We start from the raw sequence: 21,375 nt of genomic DNA on the forward strand, positions 1-21,375 counted from the left end.
ATAAAACTCAAGTAATAAATGCTCGGACAGATGTATTCAATCTTTAAAACCTGCTCATAAGCTCCTCATAATATAAAAAAAAAACGCGATAGTTGTAGGCTCGATTCCCACGCGTGGAAGTGAAATATTGGATATTTTAATATATCTATGCCTTGTTACCAGAACCAGAAAATAAAAATATTACATATTCCATTTCCTCGAGTGCAAGTTGGACAAGTCAATGTAAAAACAGTCTTTTCTCAAGTTTACGCTCAATTTTGATACATTGCGTGTGAAGTGATGCAACTCAACGACACCAAACTTTAAAGATAAAAGGATTATTCCAATTATTCTTTAAAGATAAAAGGATAAAAGATTATTCAGGGATGAATTCTAATAAACCACGAAACATGTGTTCAATTAAATATTTTTAAGAGTCTAAATTTCAAATTTTATAAAAATCGGTGGCGTTTTAAAGATTTTTCCATACAAACTTTCAATCTCTTATTTGCACCCTTAGGGAGAGAATTCTAGAAAACGATGAAACACGTGTGCAATTAAATACTTTTAAAAATCTAAATTTCAAATTTTATAAAAGTCGGTGCCGATTTAAATTTTTTTACATATAAACTTTCAACCCCTATTTCACCCCTTTAGGGTTAAAATTTTTCAAAATCCCTTCTTAGTGGATGTCCAGATTACGAAAGTAAACATCTGTCCAAATTTCACGTTTCTACGCACAGCCGTTACGGCTGTGCGTGCGTCTTACCTCAGTCAGTGAGGACAAGTCCTTTTATATATATAGATAATAACTTAAATAAAAAAAAAAATCAAGTGTGACAAATCAAATTTATTTATAATTTTATTATTTTAACAAAATTTTATAAAGCTAACAACTAAAAGGAAAATCTTCAATCAACAACACTAGCTTGTTACATAACGAATAACTACGAATACGAACTACGGGTACTATATTTATTCTAGCTCTGGCATGAAAATTCTATTCTATCTTATATTATAACAATCTATTTTATTACCTGCCACATTTTATACTAACAGGTAGCTTCGCGCTGTATCCTGCATACAGCAGGGTAGGTAGGCAGAGGGAACCTAATGTTAAGGCACTAGGTTTCCCACTATCTGCCGACTTCTGGAGGCATAGCGTGTTGAGTGGAAGAAGTCAACACCGCGCTTTGCCTCGACACCGGAGCGAAGAAATGTAAATATAAACGTAAATAAATATTTCACTTCCTCGAGTGGGGATCGAAACCACAACACAACCTTGTGCTTCGCCAAATCTACATTTCTATTATACAGGGTGTCCCAGGAGCCAACGATAAAACGAAACCAGGTGATAGACCAAGTCGTGACAGTTATGAGAAAAATAAAAAAAAAAATCTTTGTCATGTATTTTTCATATTATATTGATTTTAAAAAATATCGCAAAAACCGACATCCTGTGATGGTTTTTCAAGTCCCAGGACTACAAATATTACTCTTTGTTCATTTTTTTTTCTGTAATGTAATCATGATTAACCCTTCTGTGAATTACAGTTTAAGATTTAAACATACCTGCATCAGTTTTCAATAAAATGTGGTGTTTTTGCCAAACATTAAATTCAAAATATTTACTACACTCAACTTTAACCGACTGTACTATAAAAAAAATGTACTACACTGTTTTTGCAAGTAACTTTAAAAGTTGGCGCATTTAATCTGGATTCCGAAATGGTACGACACTTGCTGGATTACTTCTTTGTTGAAGAGAGAAAAATCGAAATACACGATAATCGGGATGACGTTCAACGTTTTGGTATCTTTTCCGATACATTCTAGCTGCAGCATTTGCGTTACATAACCATTCTCCATGAATGAAATGCATATTGGCAACGTGTCATAGACCGAGTATATGGCCTGCGAGAGCCCGGACTCGAGCACTGTTCTTATAAGTCCTGGGCCAGCCCCTAAGTCGGATAAGCGTTGCCTGGGCTAAGTGTTTAGTTTAGGGAGGTGACTGGTGTGGTCTGTGATCGCAGGATACCGTCCAAACTCTTATCCGTCTTATAGAGATCGTGATCGATGCCTTCAGACTCGTGCATGACGGATCCAAGGTACCTGAACTTTTCCAACTTAGGGGATGACCCAGGACTTATAAGGACAGTGCTCGAGTCCGGGGTCTTGCAGGCGATATACTCGGTCTTTGACACATTGCCAATATGCATTTCATTCATGGAGAATGGTTATGTAACGCAAATGCTGCAGCTAGAATGTATCGGAAAAGATACCAAAAAGCTGAACGTCATCCCGATTATCGTGTATTTCGATTTTTCTCTCTTCAACAAAGAAGTAATCTAGCAAGTGTCGTACCATTTCGGAATCCAGATTAAATGCGCCAACTTTTAAAGTTACTTGCAAAAACAGTGTAGTACATTTTTTTTATAGTACAGTCGGTTAAAGTTGGGTGTACTAAATATTTTGAATTTAATGTTTGGCAAAAACACCACATTTTATTGAAAACTGATGCAGGTATGTTTAAATCTTAAACTGTAATTCACAGAAGGGTTACTCATGATTACATTACAGAAAAAAAAATGAACAAAGAGTAATATTTGTAGTCCTGGGACTTGAAAAACCATCACAGGGTGTCGGTTTTTGCGATATTTTTTAAAATCAATATAATATGAAAAATACATGACAAAGATTTTTTTTTATATTTTTCTCATAACTGTCACGACTTGGTCTATCACCTGGTTTCGTTTTATCGTTGGCTCCTGGGACACCCTGTATATACATATATTTATAGAAATCCAAAATTCTCGACCCTTTTGTACAGAATATTTAAATTATTATTAGATACTGACTTCAACCTGCGGCTTTGCTCACAAGGTCTAATGAAAAGATCACATTATTATTCTTTTCAGTCCAATACAGGTATTTAACATAGGCACCTGTATCGAGGGACCTTTATATATTCCGGTAGCATTTCCTCGGTACCAATACGCGAAATACCTGTATAGTACTTTTAAATACACGGAAATTTAATCTTAGTCCTTCGGGTAAAACTTCTTTAATATTACGTAATGACCATTTCCAATATCACGTATAGTAGGAGGTCCATGAGTGTGTTCGGCCAATGCAGATATGACAGCACCGTTAGTGTCCAATTTCACTCGTGCCTTACAACCTTTACTTTTTTGGGAACAGTACCAACGTTTCTGTGAATGCATTTGGGCGAATGTGTACCCTCTCATTAGTAACAAATTATTTTTATGACCACTCGATATAAATGTATATTCTGAAACAAAAATTACGTAATTAGAAACACCGGTTACATAATGCTCTTAAATATTCATTGCTATCTATCTTAATAAGAAGTAATCTTTACTATTACTATATTCAGTTGGAATCACTATGATACATCGGAACCTTAAGAACATATTTAAGGAAAAATCAATGTTTTTGCTGTATTTATTTTTCTTATATTTTAAAGGGCTAAAACATAGTCGTTTCAAATTTTCGAATAATAGATGCACCCCAGCTACTACACAGAGGTGAAAAACAGCGATCTATAAAAAATGTCAATGAGTTATTTGTTCTATGACGTATTAAACATTGCCGTGATTGGCTGGCAAAATTAAACTCAAGTAATAAATGTTTGGAAGGATATGTTCAGTAAATAAAAATATTTAATTGAGGCCATTAAGATTTGAGGTAATTCGTTACAGGCACAAAGTGTGACTGTAAACGCTGGTTGTGGCGTGTGTGGTTGAGTTCCATTACTCAACATGCAATGCCTCCAGAATTCGGCGGAAAGTGGGGAATGGTGTGCCTTACTTAACACTAGATTCCCTCTGCCTACCCTGCTGTGTATGGGATACAGTGTGAAACTGATTAAATATTTTATTTCCTCAAGTGGGAATCGAACCTACGGGTCCGTCGTGATTACAGTCGCACCCTTGCACTCCTGCGCCATGATGGCTTTTCCATTTTAAGCATAGCTTTCATAACTTGTCTAGGTGTATATCAAAAGATATCTTTTAGCTTCCTGCTGTCGTCCCACATATAGCTTGATAAGCAGGGAGAAGTCTAAGTAAAAACAGTTTTTTCTCAGGTTTGCACCTAATTTTAATACATTGCGTGTAGATGGCAGAACTCAACGCCGCGCTTTGCCTCTAAACCAGAGCGAAGAAAAGGAAATATAAACGTAAATAAATATTTCACTTCCTCGAGCGGGGATCGAACCCACAACTGTCGCATTACAATATACATATACATAAACATATATAATATAACAATTTAAATAAAAAATGTATTATAGTATGACAAATCAAATTTATTCCGCCGTAAAATTGTCTGTTGTGGATATATAATATTTTTTTTTTATTTTAACAAAATTAACACTATTTCTAATTATCTACTAGTAGTACTTTTAAATACACATAAATTTAGATCCTGTTAGAAGCCCTGCGGTTAAAACTTGTCATTTTGCCTTAATATTAGGCAATGACCATTTTTAGTAATATGTATATTAGGAGGTTCATGAGTGTGTTCGCCCAAAGCAGATATGACAGTACCGTTAGTGTCCAATTTCACTCGAGCCTTACAACCTTTACCTTTTTGGGAACAGTACCAATTTCTCCGTGTATGCATTTGGGCGAATGTATACCCTCTCATTAGTAACAAATTATTTTTATGACCAGTCGATATAAATGTATATTCTGAAACCAAAATTACTTAATTAAAAACATCGGTGACGTAATGCTCTTTGAAAAGTAATCAATATATCTGAATGATATATAAATAATTTTTAAATAAAATAAGATTTTCAAGTAACAATATTTCTCGCTTACAATGATACTATGCACTTTAATAATTTACTTAAGAAATTATCAAAAATATCATCACTATTTCCTTATGACGTCCACTTTTCGACATATTCTTTTTCCAAGATTAAAAAAAAACAAATCATACAAGGAATTAATTACATAAATGTATTTTTGACACGATGTATATGAACACAAATAGCAGGGTAGGCAGATCCTAGTGTTAAGAAACCCCGTTCCCCACGCACCGTCCAATTTATTAGGTATTATGTGTCAAATTGTGGAAATCTATCCGAAAGTAGAAATCGAACCCACAACCATCGCGTTTGCAATCACATGTTGAGCCGCTACGCCATGTAAACCTCAAATATACTAAAATATAAGTATACCTTAAAATTTTTAAGCTATCCTAAAATAAAACATCATACTCACGTCTAAGAACTAATATAAAGACAGACAGATAAATGAATCATCAATTTCCTTTGCCAAATTTAAAAATATCCAAACTTTATGTAAGAATATTACAAATACGAAAATAAATTTATTGATTATCTTCTTACACCTCATCTTATTTCTATTATAGTAGGCGACCGTCGTGGCGCAACGGGGCATCGTTTGACTATAAACGTGTCGGTTACCGGTTCGATCCACTCGGGGACATGACTATTTAAATTATTTTTATTTTCCCGCTTTGGTAGATAGATAACAGCATTAAATCCCGCAAGTTAGCACGCAATGCCTTGTAAATAACGCAAAAAAGTGGGGAACCGAGTGACCTAGAAGTAGATTCCCTGACGTATGAAAAAAGTCGTGGAATTACCTTTTTCCCTATATAGAAATGGATATCAACTTGACTTGAATTTTCCGTCTGTTAAGAGATTTATTAAATTAAAACTTCGGGATAACCACTTTTACCACTGAAGTATTGAATAAAAAATATAATGTCTATGCATTAATAACAAGATTTAATAACCAAAAAAACAAACGACAATCAATTTAAATAAAAAATGGTAACAAATGACATCACTAGTTGCTAATTTTCACATAATATCCATCCAGTCTCTTTATAACAACACTTAATAGCAAAACAAATTACTCGACAATAACATTATAAAAAGTGGTAACAAATGACATCACTAGCTGCTATCTCTTTATCGTATAGTATCCATCCGGTCTCTTCATAACAACACTTAATAGTAAAAAATTAAAACACTCGACGATAACGTTATAAGAAATGATAACAAGTGACATCACTAGCTGCTAATTTTCGTACAGTATCCATCCGGTCTCTTCATAACCACGTTTAATAGCAAAAAATAAAAACACTCGACGATAACGTTATAAGAAATGATAACAAGTGACATCATTAGCTGTTAATTTTCGTACAGTATCCATCCGGTCTCTTCATAACAACACTTAATAGCAAAAAATTAAAACACTTGACAATAACGTTATAAAAAGTGGTAACAAATGACATCACTAGCTGCTAATTTTCACATAGTATCCATCCGCTCTCTTAACATAAACTGGTCTTTCATGGTTATGATTCATATCGTAGTATTTTATACCAGACTCTTCATCACTTAAGCAAACCTTCGCTCGACAACCTTTGAGTCGTTTGGAACAGTACCAGTGGGACTTGCTATGTTTAGCGAAGGTGAAGCCGTCGAACATCAACAAGGTCTTGTTGCCCGGCAGCACTATAATTTCAAAATCTGTAAAAAAATCGGGTTTTTAGGACTACTTCCTATGTTTCCAAGAAAGGTGATCTTTTTTTATCTTTCTTGGTTTTCTATTAATTCTAAGCGCCTGAGGTAATTTTGATCACAGATACAGTAGATTTGAATCAGCTAATAATACTTTAGTTACTTTATTATAAATTAAAGAAGCTTTACGCTATATCTAATGTGAAGAAACTCCGTTCCTACTTCTCATCGAATTTAGAGTTGAGTGGCGGTACTTAACGCCGCGTTTTGCCTCGACACCTGAAGATGGAAATATATATTTTAATAAATATTTCGTTTCCTCGAGTTGTGATCGACCCCAATACTATCGTTTGCAGTCACACTTTGTGCTTGTAACGCCACGACTGGTCTCAATTATAAATTACATTTTATGGCCTCATTACAAATTATATTTTCTGTATTAAAATGATATAAATAAAACCAAATTTATTGCCAATTCTTCTTTGTTATTCATCATCATATAACTAAATGCATAAAATCATCAATCAATAAAGTGGAAAGGGAGTGTCTTAACACTAGGTTCTCTCAGCCAACCCTGCTAGGCGCGGGTTTCAACATGAATCCAAAAAAAAAATATACTTCGTATCGCTCATTTGATGTAAAAATAAAATTTTTGGGCTTTTTGAACTATTGCACGATATAAATCTTTAAATAAATCGTTTGATAATATCGTCATTCTAAGAAAACTTTAGTCTCTGTTTTATGAAAAAGACAAAGCAAACGACCGTACGGATCGCCTGATGGTAAGTGATCACCGCCGCCCACGACCTCGTGTACCAGAGGATCTACAGATACGTTGCCGGCCTTTCAGGCGGAGATAGATGCGCTTTTTGAAGGTGTACCTTTTGATAGGCTTATATTGATTTAGCTTACAATTAGATATTAGCATAAAACTAACTAAAGATATATATTTTTCCAGCTTTGAGTTTTCTCCTGCATATAGCGAGTAGCAGTGGTAGCAGAGAGAATCTATTGTTCTATTCTGCGGTCCGCATTTGGGACTTTTTAAGCTGCTGCTGGCCCTGAGGTAGAGGCATGTTAATGCAGTTGCAGGTTCGATTTCCATTTGAGGAAATGAAACATTTAATATTGTTATTTCTTCGCTCTCGTAAATACGCAAACCACGGCGTTGGGTTTCGCCACTCAACTTGCAATGCCTTGAGGCAAGTTGAGTTGCCGAAAAGTGTCTGAATGCGGAAGAGATTGTCATAGAACTAGATTCTCAAGTTTCCTCTGTCTACCCGGGATAAATATTAAATGCGGGATAAATATTAATTTTGCCGTGTGTTAACACTAGATTTTATGTTACCTCTGTTTACCCTGCTATGTGCGGGATACAGAAATAAACAAGGAAAAAAAGATATCTTTGATAGATACCTACAATACGTTAATTATGTTTTTTTTTTTCAGCTGCATGCATCAAAATCGCCTTAATAAAAAGCTATAGGAACTATAAAGTTTATCTGAACTAAAATCTTGATGAAAGATCGACATATTTTATTTTCTTTTCCTCTTTCACGCTTCAAGAAATTCATTTACAGCTCTTAGAATAAAACGGGTCACATGTTCAGTATTTGGGTCACGTCAGTTACTCAAAACATACAAATGAAGGAAATACTTTTTGTGCAATCATGTTGTAAAAACGTATTGAAATTACTGATAATTCTGACGAAAATTATGAAAAGAAGTCAAAAAATTACGTAACGAAATATAAGATGCGGGGACTACTCCCGATGTTATCCATGGAGTTCAGCTACATAACTTTTTTTTATATTATTTTCATTCTTTTGCTCTGACAAAAAGAAAAGGAACAACTTTGAGTGGTAAAATTAAGTACCACTGAAAATAAATGTCTCGTAACTTGGCCAAAAAGTAAAAGACAAATGTTTTGATACTACCTCTGCTTAACCTGTTTTAAACATATGGACCGTTTATTTTGAAAGTGGTGTAAGTCCATTTTCTTTTGTTTCGAGAAAATTAAAGGTTAGTATGTCGATTATGCAATTTTATTTACCGACCGATTTTAAGTTGTTCAAAATATGGGTTTTTTTTGAGAAATTAAACACGGATTAGTTATATATAAAAAAAATACTTTAAATTAAGCATGAATTACGCGATAGCTCATTTTTCTCAAAAATGGACTTACACCACTTTCAAAATAAACGGTCCATATATAGAATCCGTCTGTCCATCTGTTAAGACCATTTATATATTGTTTTTTTCAGATTCACGCTGTATCCCGCACAGCAGTGTAGGTAGAGGGAACCTAGTGTTAAGATACTGTGGTCCCGACTTTCCGCCGAATTCTGGAGGCATTGCGTGTTGAGTGGCGCTGCTGCTGCACATACTAATATATGTATATATAGTGATTAAAAAAAAAAGTTAGCATTAAAATAGTTTCATTTGATGAATAGTTTCATTTGATGAAACTATTTTAATGTTATCATATTAACAAAATTCCAAGGTTTCTTTAAATGAAACTAATTTAACCGGATTATATTTAAATGTATTACAATTGGAAAAAAAATTAAGATAAAACGAAACTAAGATTATAATTTAAGAATACGTTTATTTCCATACATATATCTTACCTTTAGAATGGTAGGTACCTAATATAAAAAAAACCATGATTTTAAGAAAGAAAAAAATATATCTATACATCTATACGTATAATAAAAAAGTAAAATGGCGCGACTGTACATTGAATATATTTACAATATAATATTTGAGGGAGGTTTAGGAGCAGTAATACGGCCCAAATCCACAAAAAATGTCTGTTTTTTGTTTGTACACGCTAATCTCCGGAACTACTGGGTGAATTTGAATCAAACTTTTTTGTTGTATAGCTTTTAAGTGTAGGCAACATCTAGCCTATAGTTTATTTTGTAAATCTGGATACTTAATGTGGAACCTTAACAGCCTGTCTAATAAACAAAAATAAACCTATGATTTTTTTTTCACATTTTTCTTGTAACTGTCACGACTTGGTCTATCACTTGCTTATCGTTGATTTCTGGGACTATCCAGCAATCTTAATATATAGACCGGTCGAAGTTCGCCTATAGACTGGTGGGTCATGACTGTGATTGTTATCACAGTAACTCACAGTCGTTCCATTGATACTCAAATAAGCTCTTGCCTTACAACCTTTAAATTTCTTCGAGCAGTACCAGCGCCGCCCACTGGCCCTAGCGAACGTGTACCCTTCTACCATCAATAGTTGTTTGTCACCCACCAATTTTATAAATTTTGAACGCACAACTTCTGAAAAATAAAAAAGTAACTTTCTCATGCTGTTATAAATTGCTATATAACATTAGACCCATTTTTGTAGTTTTCATTTGTTGAAATTATTTTAATCGAATCATGTTAATAAAATTACTAAGCTTCTTTAAATGAAGCTAATTTAATCAGATTATATTTAAATGTGTTAAAATGGGGAAAAAAAGAAGATCGAAACGAAGATTCTAATAGAAGAATACTTTTATTTCAGTACATACGAGTATATACATGAAAATATAAATAATACAACTAGATGTATTAATTATCCAAAGAAATAAAACAAAGATGACAAATAAAATTATCCAGCAATCTTAATATATTTGCCGGTCGAACTTCGCGTATAGACTGGTGGGTCATGACTGTGATTGTTATCACAGAATGTCACAGTCGTTCCACTGATATTCAAATAAACTCTTGCCTTACAACCTTTCGCTTTCTTCGAGCAGTACCAGTGCCGCCCAGTGACCTTGGCGAACGTGTAGCCCTCTACCATCAATAGTTGTTTGTTACCCACCAATGTTATAAATTTTGGACTTGCATCTTCTGGAACATAAATTATCTCATATTAAATAAAGTAATTTTTATTATATGTATAGGTATTACACTCAGTTTTGTACTTTCTAGCAAATTTCTATAAAAATACCTACATTTTTTTATTTAATCGATAAGTGCCATAAATATACATTTACATTTTACTTTTTCAAAAAATTACAAAAAACACTGGCCATGTTACTGTGCAATGACGTCAGTTGGTCTTGTAAATGACGGTACTAACCTATTAAGAAAGGTTGCTATGATTAGTTGAACTTTGTTTGCAAGACCCTATGACGTTCATCATAGTTCTTGTTCTTTCATCTATATAAAAATTGCACATCCTACTATACAGGGTGGAAGAGGCAGCGCTTCTTTTACTGAAACTGCATATAGGATAAATTATTTCAAACCCAGAATTAAAAAAAATAATCAAGGTACCTCAACGGTTTGGACGTAGGATTTTTTTTGATTTCACGATTTTTATCCATACCTGTATTTCGTGTGACGCACACATACGTGTGCGACGTTGCCGCTTTGACAGGTAAGTGTGTGCGTGCCTATGTTATACTTTACAAATGGCGTTTTATTTTAAAACGATAATTTTATTATTTATTTTGTTTGAAAAAAAAACTTTTTCATTATTGAGAATTATTTTTTTTCCGAATTATATTAGGCTTTTATAGAGTAGTTGAAACTATGGTTTTATTTAAAGTGGCGCTGACAATTCCATCCTGTATATGCTACTATAACAACATGGAAGTTTGTGAGAATGGATGTTTATTCCACCTTCACGCAAAAACTACTGAATGGATTTAGGTAAAACTTTATAGTAGCTTATACATCAGAATAATATATTTAAATAAAGATTATATATAATTGAATATATATTATAATATATTATATAGATTGTATAAAATAATTAGCAAATTTGTCGAACTATATACTTTAAATTAACATAGCTTTTTTATTTATGAACCGATTGTAATAAAATAAACCCTATATGTTTTCGGAAGCTTGCCAGGATTCAATAGTAAAAAAGTCCATTCTGAGATTAGCGATAACAAACGCACAGAAAAACAGACAAAAATTTTAAAAATCATTGTTTTGGGTTCTATTAGATAAATAAAAGTTCCTAAGAACTTTTTTTTAAATATCATCCAAGTACAGACACCGACCCTCTTACGATTTTATTATAAGTATAGATAACAATAAGTTCAAACGGGCGAAGCAGCTGTGGGCTGCTAATTAAAAATAAAACTCAGACATGATTTTTTCAATAAAATGTTTATTTTATTAATTAAAACAAACAGTTTCTAATTGCTTATTAAATGTTTTGTTTAACAACTTTAATTTATTTAAAATTGATTGATTTTTCTAGTAAGATTATTTAAAATGCAACTTAATAAATTATTTAAAATATACAAAGTCAATTAATTATTGATATAATCGACCATATGAGAAAAGAAAATAAGGAAATACATAGGGAGGTAGGTTTAATAAGTACACACAGAGATCAACCATTTATTTATCCACAAATACATTGTACTGTTGTCCAAAAATGTTGTAAAAAAATTTTTCATAGTGTTTACTCAAAGAAATAAAGTAAAACTTTGTAATAATTCACATAACTATAACATAATCGATATAATAAAGAAGGGGGGTTAAAAACAAGTATTAGGTGAATACATAGTATGTAGGAAGTACATATTCGTTAAAGTTACGTTCGCCTTGCAAGATTTTTACAAGTTATCGAATACCTTTGCTGTAATGGTCACATTACTTATTATATTTTAAGGGTAATGGGTAAAAAAACAACAATGTACTTAAAATATCTATTTAATTAAAATATTAAAATTTAAAGTGCACATTATATAGAAGCAACGATGCATCATTAATATATCCTTAATTAATATGTAATTAGTATACCTAATTTGTTCTATACTTAACGATTATATTTACTTAAACTAGACAAAAACCCTTATCTAAAACATGCCATAATATTATACTGAGATTACCGCTATAGTATGCTTATGCTAATAACCTAATTATTAACCTAAAACCTTATACTATAACAATGGAAAAACTTAAATTAAGTCCGAATAACTAAACTACGATATATTACATTCTTATACATTGTCCAGTATAGGTTTTATAGATTTTTTTAGCTTCGTGGTTATGAACGTTATAGTAGAGGATGATGTCTCCTTCCTTGTTCAAACGAAGCTTGGCCTTGCAGGATGGGTGGTGGGTGGAGCAGATCCAGCGGTACCGTCCACCTCGAGCGTAAGTAAATCCTTCGACCAGAAGTAAGTCCCTTCCCCTCTGCGATTTCACCACGTCGTATAGCAACAATCCTACAAGTATATAACAATATGAATGGATTGTTCAATTTTTTTTCCTAAGCTCTTGTTGCTCTCTTAAGATCTAGCCTAGTCTACGATTATTAAATCGATCTGGTTATATAATAAATTTAGCTTATCTAAATATTTTTAGGTTAACAAAAAACACAAATAAAACGCAAATGATGTATTTTTTATTATTTAAATAAAAAAAAATAATAGCATGAAGGTAACATGTTTGATAAACAAAACAATTTCTCTATTGTAATTCAACCTCTTCAATCAAAACCCGAAACATGGACTAAAGTTATTAAATAATGTATGAGATTACAAACACACAAACAACACACACCTCTCAATGTTAGATAACAATACAATAATTCCAATACTTATTTGTATTTATATTACTTTAATATTAAACACGTACTAACGTTCCGTCGTGGGTCTTAACAATAGTTTGAGCACTATGGTTGTGCTCATCTGATAAAATGGTTACAGAGTCATCAATATCTCTACTAATTATTGCTTTACACCTGGGATACTTAGTACAAATCCAAATACGTTGACTGCGTTTAGAAAATGTGTATCCATTGATGAGTATCAGATCTTTTCCTCTTCTGGACTTCATGATGTCATAGGAAACACCATCTGAAATATATTTGTAAATTAAGTTTAACTTATAGAAACATAAAAAAGAAATGATACCCATGAAACGTATATTAAGTAAATATTGTTGAAAGACGCACAATTAAAAAAGGGCAAAATCATAATTATTTTTTTTGACAGTCTAAAATTTGTCCCTCAACTCTAGTCCTTTTAGATCTAGCCTAGTCTTCGGCAATTAAATATGTCTGGTTTATGTTATAAATTTAGCTTATCCTTATATTTTTAGGATTACAAAAAATACTAATAAAACGCAAATAATATATTTTTTATTGAAATAAAAAAGTTAACGGCACGACTGGTAATGTGAGGATTTTTAAAATACGATTTCAAGAGGCTATTATAAGTTTCGCCCTGCAAGATAGATACTTTCCAAACCATCTCCGATTAAACTTACTGCTTCAAGAGAAAGTTGAGCCATTTCTGACTGTTATTCAACCTCTTTTAAATCTCTAAGACCGAAAGATGGACTTATCAATAAAAAAATAATTCGCAAACAAGCCATGGGTCGCAACACAAACTACTTAATGTTAGGCAAAAATGTCATAATTCCAATACTTATTTGTATTTATATTAATTTTATATTAAACACGTATTAATTTTCCGTCGTTCGTTTTAACAATAGTTTCAGCACTATGATTATGCTGATCTGATAAAATAGTTACAGAGTCATCAATATTTCTACAAATTTTTGCTTTACACCTGGGATATTTTGTACAAATCCAAAGACGTTGAGTTTGTTGAGAAAATGTATATCCATTGATGAGTATCAGATCTCTTCCTCTTCTGGACAATATGATGTCATAAGACATAACTCCTGAAAGTTACTTGTAAATTATCTTTAACTTATAGAAACACAGCAAAGAAATGACACATATGAAACTTATATAAACTAAATATTGTTAAAATAATTAAAATTAAAAAAAGGTTAAGTGCGAGTCGGACTAGCGCACGGAGGCTTTCGTACCAATTTCAGAATCGAGAAAAGGAAGTACAACTTAGTTCATAAATTAATGTATGCGGGCACTCATTTTGTATGCAATGAACTACAAATATAAGTTTGTAATGTTTTTTTTTATCCAAATACCTATACATTTTTACTTTTCGCAATTTTAATTTTATCGCACTCTATCCTACTATAAGACATTTATCAAACCAGATATAAATTTGAAAATTAATAGTTTTTTAATTATATTTCTCCTAATATTATATATACACAACTACCATTACTTAAAAATACTTAATAAATCGAATATCGTCCTTTTTATATCAATTTATTATTTAAAAACTTGAAGTTCCATTTAATGAAGAAGAAATTATTTCAACATTTATGGCTTTGATAGCTTAATTTGAAATCTTAATATATTTTCCATCAGACGTTAATACATATTTTGGTCTAGGATGCGTATGAGCCTCTGGCGACATAAATATTAACTGGCCCAAGTCGTTTATTTTGACTCTTGCTTTACACCCAAGATTTCTCTTAGAACAATAATAGTATATTGTATTACTCGCCTGTGAATAAGTATAACCGTCTATCATTACCAGATATTTTCCATATGGCGTTGGTATTTTAAGCACATTTGTGCTCTGGTGATCTGAAAAATATTTTTATTTATATTTTCTTATATAATACTTAGGAAATTATTTAAGTTAAACTTCATGTTCATAGATTACCTGCTATAAAATTGTGATCATATTTAATTGTTAATAAAAAAAAAGAAATGTATATAAAAATATATTTTACTATAGAAATAATTATGGACATAAAATATGTAATTAATACGCAAATTTAAATAAAAAATTATGATTAAAATACTTTAATTAAGTAATTACTATTAAATGATCACAACAAAATACATTTTAACTTAATATTTTTTTTTATTATATTTAATTTATTAACTGGCATTTCTTAAAATTACTTAATAAAACTAATATCGTCCTTTTTATATCAATTTAATATTTAGAAACTTGAAATTCCTTTTAATCCATATTTTAATGGAGAAGAAGAAACTATTTCAACATTTATGGCTTTGACAGCTTAATTTGAAATCTTAATATATTTTCCATCAGACGTTAATACATATTTTGGTCTAGGATGCGTATGAGCCTCTGGCGACATAAATATTAACTGGCCCAAGTCGTTAATTTTGACTCTTGCTTTACATCCAACATTTCTCTTAGAACAATAATAGTATATTGTATTACGCGTCTGTGAATAAGTATAACCGTCTATCATTACCAGATATTTTCCATATGGCGTTGGTATTTTAAGCACATTTGTGCTCTGGTGATCTGAAAAATATTTTTAATAATACTTAGGAAATTATTTAAGTTAAACTTCATGTTCATAGATTACCTACTAAAAAATTGTGATCATATTTAATTGTTAATAAATAATAAGAAATGTATATAAAAATATTATTTCTATAGAAATAATTATGGACATAAAATATGTAATTAATATTCAAATTTAAATAAAAAATTATGGTGAAAATACTTTAATTAAGAAATTACTATTAAATTATCACAACAAAATACATTTTAAATTAATAGTTTTTTTAAATATATTTAATTTATAATTAACTGCAATTTCTTAAAATTACTTAATAAAACGAATATCGTCTTTTTACACCAAATTATTATTTAGAAACTTGGAATTCCTATTAATCCATATTTTTATGAAGAAGAAGAAACTATTTCAACATTTATGGCTTTGACAACTTAATTTGAAATCTTAACATATTGTCCCTCAGATGTTAATACATATTTTGGTCTAGGATGCGTATGAGTCTCTGGCGAAACAAATATTAACTGGCCCATGTTGTTTATTTTGACTCGTGCTTTACACCCCCCAATTCTCTTAGAACAATAATAGTATATTGTATTAGTCGTCTGTGAATAAGTGTAACCGTCTATCATTACCAGATATTTTCCATATCGCGTCGGTATTTTAAGCACATTTATGCTCTGGTAATCTGAAAAATATTTTTAATAATACTTAGGAAATTATTTAAGTTAAACTTCATGTTCATAAATTACCTACTATAAAATTGTGATCATATTTAATTGTTAATAAAAAATAAGAAAGGTATATAAAAATATTATTTACTATAGGAATAATTATGGACATAAAATTGTAATTAATGTTCAAATTTAAATAAAAAATTATGATGAAAATACTTTACTTAAGTAATTACTACTAAATTATCATAACAAAATACATTTTAAATTAATAGTTTTTTTAAATATGTGTAATTTATAATTAACTGCAATTTCTTAGAATTACTTAATAAAAATAATATCGTCCTTTTTATATCAATTTATCATTTAGAAACTTGAAATTCCTTTTAATTCATATTTTAATGAAGAAGAAGAAATTATTTCTACATTTATGGCTTTGATAACTTAATTTTAAACCTTAACATATTGTCCATCAGACGTTAATACATATTTTGGTCTAGGATGCGTATGAGTCTCTGGCGAAACAAATATTAACTGGCCCAAGTCGTTTATTTTGACTCTTGCTTTACACCCAACATTTTTCTTAGAACAATAATAGTGTATTGTATCGCGCATCTGTGAATAAGTATAACCGTCTATCATTACCAGATATTTTCCATATGGCGTTGGTATTTTAAGCACGTCTGCGCTCTGGTGATCTGAAAAATATTTTTTATTTATATTTTCTCATATAATATTTAGGAAATTATTTAAGTTAAACTTCATGTTTCTTACGACGCATGTTTTTATTTCTATTATAAATGACACATATATATTAACTAAAAACACTAAAAACAATAAGTTGATAAAATTAGTTTAACAAGAAAATCTAAATCCGTTATTACTTTTTGATGTAGTATTGCTAACTATGTACTAAAGAAAGAAAAATATTTAGTACCGTTTTACAAGAGGGGCTGGTCAGAGAACCGTTACGTACTTTCATTTTTGTAATTTTAGAGGTCTTGGATGACTATGCACAAAGTGTTCGTATATCACATGTCCTTTACACATTCTAAGCTTTGCCCTGCAGAATGGATAATTCGTGGAACATCTCCAAACAAATTTACTGCATCGAGAGAAAGTATAACCATTGCTGACTAACAGTTCGCCACCTCTTTCAGATTTCACAAATTCAAAATATGGACTAATGTAATCTGAAAAAAATATTAATAACAATAAAAGTAGGAATAATTTAATTTAAACTATTATTATTTTTTTACAATTTATATATTCTATAATAAATAATAGGCATGTATGGCATGACTACGAGACAATACTGACAAAATCATTTCAAATAATATTGAATTAGCTATGAATCTTGATATAGTGTCCGGATGCTGTAATCATATATTTTGGAGGAGGATGGACATGAGAAATGATGGAGTTTGGTGATATACCGCCATCATCTAAAAGCTTCACACGAGCTTTGCATCCGGAATCCTTTTTAGAGCAATAGTAATTGTTGGTGTTTCTCATTTGAGAGTACGTATAGTCGTTTAACATAAGTAGACATTTACGTCTCCGTGTTGGTATTAATTTGTATTCCAATTGGTCTGTAATAAATCGTTTCAACTTAAATATCTAAATAATATGAAACAATAGAAAAGCCCATTCTATATATGAAATATATAAAAAATGATGATTTGGTCGGTTAATATATTGATAACAGAATTGCAAAATCCACTCAACGGAAATTTTGTAAAATTAATATATGAATATACGAATAGAAAATAAAAACATATAATTAATATAAACCACAAGAAACATTGCGCCGATCTTAAAAAGTAATACTCAAAATTACATTATTTATCTATTATTTTCTATATACTAAATAATCAAAAATACTTACAGAAATAAGCCCAAGAGATATTTAAAAAAAAAAACCAACAACCAAGAATATTAGAACACCATCGCTATACATTTATTAAGCACACAAATAAGCGTGTAATTCAAGCGAGTGAATCTGCGGGCGAGTCGCTAGTATCTAATCAAAACGTTGCGGGCGTCAGTTTAATTTAAGGGTTAAAAATAAGTAATTATACATTTCGAATCGTTTATTATTAAATAATTTAAAGAAAAAACACGTTAGACTTATAATATAGTATAGATATAATTATCTTTATTGGGACACCTTTACATACATGCCCGACGAGGTAATAAAATAATCGGGCTTCGAGTGATTATGAATTAAATGCTCTGGTCTAACTACTACAATTTGTTTATTTTCCAATTTCACACGCGCCTTGCATCCTTGGTCTTTCTTCGAACAATAATAATTTCTTCCATTACTGGTAGAAAATGTATGTTCTCGAAGCAATAACAAACGTCCACCCGACATTCTTTCTACAATCTTGTAGCTCAGGGAATCTAGAATACATTTTAACCGAAATAGTACATTTAAATTTGGTAAAAAAAATCATTTTAAAATAGAAAATAAGAGACAAAATAAAAACCCAAAACAATATATTTGACATAAAAAAAAATTAAGAAGACAATTTAATATATTTTCCAAATGACGTCCTGATATAATGGGGGGGGTCGTGATTGTGACTCAGCTGTGTCGTATCCTTTATGCACAATTGGTTATTAACAAGCTTAAATCGCGCTTTGCATCTCAACGTCTTCTTCTTGGAACAATAATAAATATCGGACTTAGAGTGTTTAGCATAAGTAAAGTTGTTTAACATTATCAAAACACACTTTTCCGTCGTTATAAATGAGTACACTAAATCTGTAAACAATTAACCATAAACCATTATATTAAATGTTTATAAAATATACGAATTGTCTTTGGATAGTCATAAAGTTTAGCATTCGTTTATGCATTTAGCAAGATATAAATAATACATGAAGAAAATTTATCATAGTTCTTTTATTTAACAGTCTGTATATACATCGTTATAACACTGAAATAAAAATATCTACATAGTAGTTAATTAAGAAATACATATAAGTATTTACATATCAAACACAAATTATTTGTTTAAAGTTTGTAACGAATATCGCTTTCTTCCAGCATCCTTTCTTACAGTATTAAAATTAAATTGTTAAATACAAAGCAGAAACAGTAAAATGACAACCAATTGCCACATTTTTTTTTTATTGAATAAATAAAAAGTAACCATATTTCGAGCTAATCTAATGTTTAAATATAATAGCAAAACTAAAGCCTAAGATGAAATTTTCATATAAATTCCACTAGAAGTTCTCATATATCTCGGCGGAGGATGAAAATGCATTACATTTTTAATATCTTTAATCAGTATACCATTATCTTTTAGTGTCACTCGCGCTTTACACCCTTGTGTTCTTTTCGAGCAGTAATAATTTTGGGATTTGTTATCTTTTGCGAATGTGTAATTGTTAAACATCAATAATATGGCTCTTTTTGTCCTGATGAACTGGAAATCCGTGATATAATCTGAAATTAAAGTCGTCATACATTACCTATACATCTTTTATTACACCCTGTATAAGCTAGATTATTAAAGTTGCGGTAAAGCGAAAATAGCATAATTTTTATTGTTTTTAGCATACAAAAACCGGAAATATATAGGTATAATCCTTACCTTTCATAATGGTTCAACTATTGCAATTATAAGCTTTGATATATTTACATTATTAAACAGTCCGGTAAAGTACTCTTCTATATCGAAATAAATTTCTATTACTTATAGAATAGATAATAACTGAAAACTCTCATTTGTTTCTACGTATATATTAGACTTTAATTATATCTTTATATACATTCCATTGGTCAACTGCTTATATTTAGGTGGAGGATGATTATGCACAAAATCTTCTGTTTTTTCTTTTATAAAACCGTTTTCATCCAATTTTACCCGAGCTCTACATCTGTTATTTTTCTTTGAACAATAATAGTTCAAGCCCTGCGAGTGTTTCGCGTAAGTATATCCGTTTACCATTAATAAAGTGGCCTTGTTTGTTGTTATAATTTGGTATTCTTCTGAAAACAACAAACGCATGAATATCTATTTAAGAACAAACAATCATATCTATAATACTGACATCTCTTAGTATAATAATTGGAAAACGGATGCTAATAAATAAACTAAAAAGAATAAAAGACCTCTTTAGAACTTTATTAATTTAAATCTATGATGACAATTTGATGTAAACAACTCCTGCTACAAAATACTCAGGCGGATGATGATTGTGAAAAAGTTTACGGACCATCAACACACCGTTTTGACGTTCGCTTTGCAGCCTCGATCTTTTGTGGAACGGTAAATGTGAACCTTTTCTTGTAGAAATATATTTTATATCAAAATAATCTTTCAAGTTTTAAGGAGACATATCGTGGAAGATAAAAAATAAAACAAAAAAATGTTAGTCGTTTGCTCTAATTAAACTTCTTAGAAATTACTTGTAATATGCAAATATAAATAATATTATTCTGCTTCAAGTACTTTAATATAATATAATATTATAGATAGGTTATTGATAAATTTAAAAAAGATAATAAAAAGATATTGTTGTAAGTTTTGAGCATAAATAAAATTAAAATTTCATGATCATTTGTATTTTATTTCGAGTTCATGTTTTTTTTAAATATTATTAAGTATAACTTATATTAAAAGTAGTAAAAAAGTAAAAGTAGTTGTAAGCGTAACTGAATAATTCTCTATTGGTATATAAACCAAAATATTTACGACTAAATTATAATTATATATACAAACACATCATCATTATTTTATATGCAATTATTGTAAAAAGTGCATTGATTTATAATACAAATTATTTTATATATAAGTGCATTTTGTAAGTTAATTTCCAAAGCATTTGACTTTAGTAATAATTATGATTGTTTTTATTATTAGTGGGATTTGTAGTATTTTTAAAATGTTTTTTCTATTTTTTAGCATTGATAATGCACCCTTTTGTGTCTTTTTATATTTCAAATATATTACAATCCAAACAAACTCTTATGAGGACATTTTGACATATTGCCCAGACGCCGTTATAACGTACTCGGGCGGGAGGTGG

General features: G+C 30.5%; 2 protein-coding genes and 1 long non-coding RNA gene across 7 annotated transcripts in view; 1 reads left to right on the forward strand and 2 right to left on the reverse strand.

The window, feature by feature from the left end:
- Window positions 1–21,375, forward strand: part of LOC146540090 (uncharacterized) — a 318,142-nt gene that overhangs the window by 232,958 nt on the left and 63,809 nt on the right. The gene's annotated exons all lie outside the window — the stretch shown is intronic.
- Window positions 815–6,279, reverse strand: LOC146540095 (uncharacterized). Its single transcript, XM_085207701.1, has 3 exons — window positions 5,623–6,279; window positions 4,593–4,697; window positions 815–3,274 (listed from the first exon to the last, which is right to left on the reverse strand). The coding sequence occupies exons 2-3, from the start codon at window positions 4,651–4,653 to the stop codon at window positions 3,024–3,026; spliced, it is 312 nt and encodes a 103-aa protein (XP_085063827.1). The 5' UTR covers window positions 4,654–4,697; window positions 5,623–6,279; the 3' UTR covers window positions 815–3,023.
- Window positions 12,184–20,872, reverse strand: LOC146540096 (uncharacterized). 2 transcript variants are annotated; one of them, XR_014879448.1, is made up of 4 exons: window positions 19,938–20,872; window positions 17,267–19,789; window positions 14,068–17,027; window positions 12,184–13,350 (listed from the first exon to the last, which is right to left on the reverse strand). It is a non-coding gene; the product is annotated as an uncharacterized LOC146540096 (long non-coding RNA). The 2 variants fall into 2 exon arrangements; XR_014879449.1 differs by having other exon boundaries at window positions 14,881–17,027; window positions 19,938–20,867.

Source organism: Heliconius melpomene, chromosome 3 (assembly GCF_056956725.1).
Source record: "Heliconius melpomene rosina isolate 202511_hmr_F chromosome 3, ASM5695672v1, whole genome shotgun sequence".
In the NCBI taxonomy this organism is placed as follows: domain Eukaryota; kingdom Metazoa; phylum Arthropoda; class Insecta; order Lepidoptera; family Nymphalidae; genus Heliconius; species Heliconius melpomene.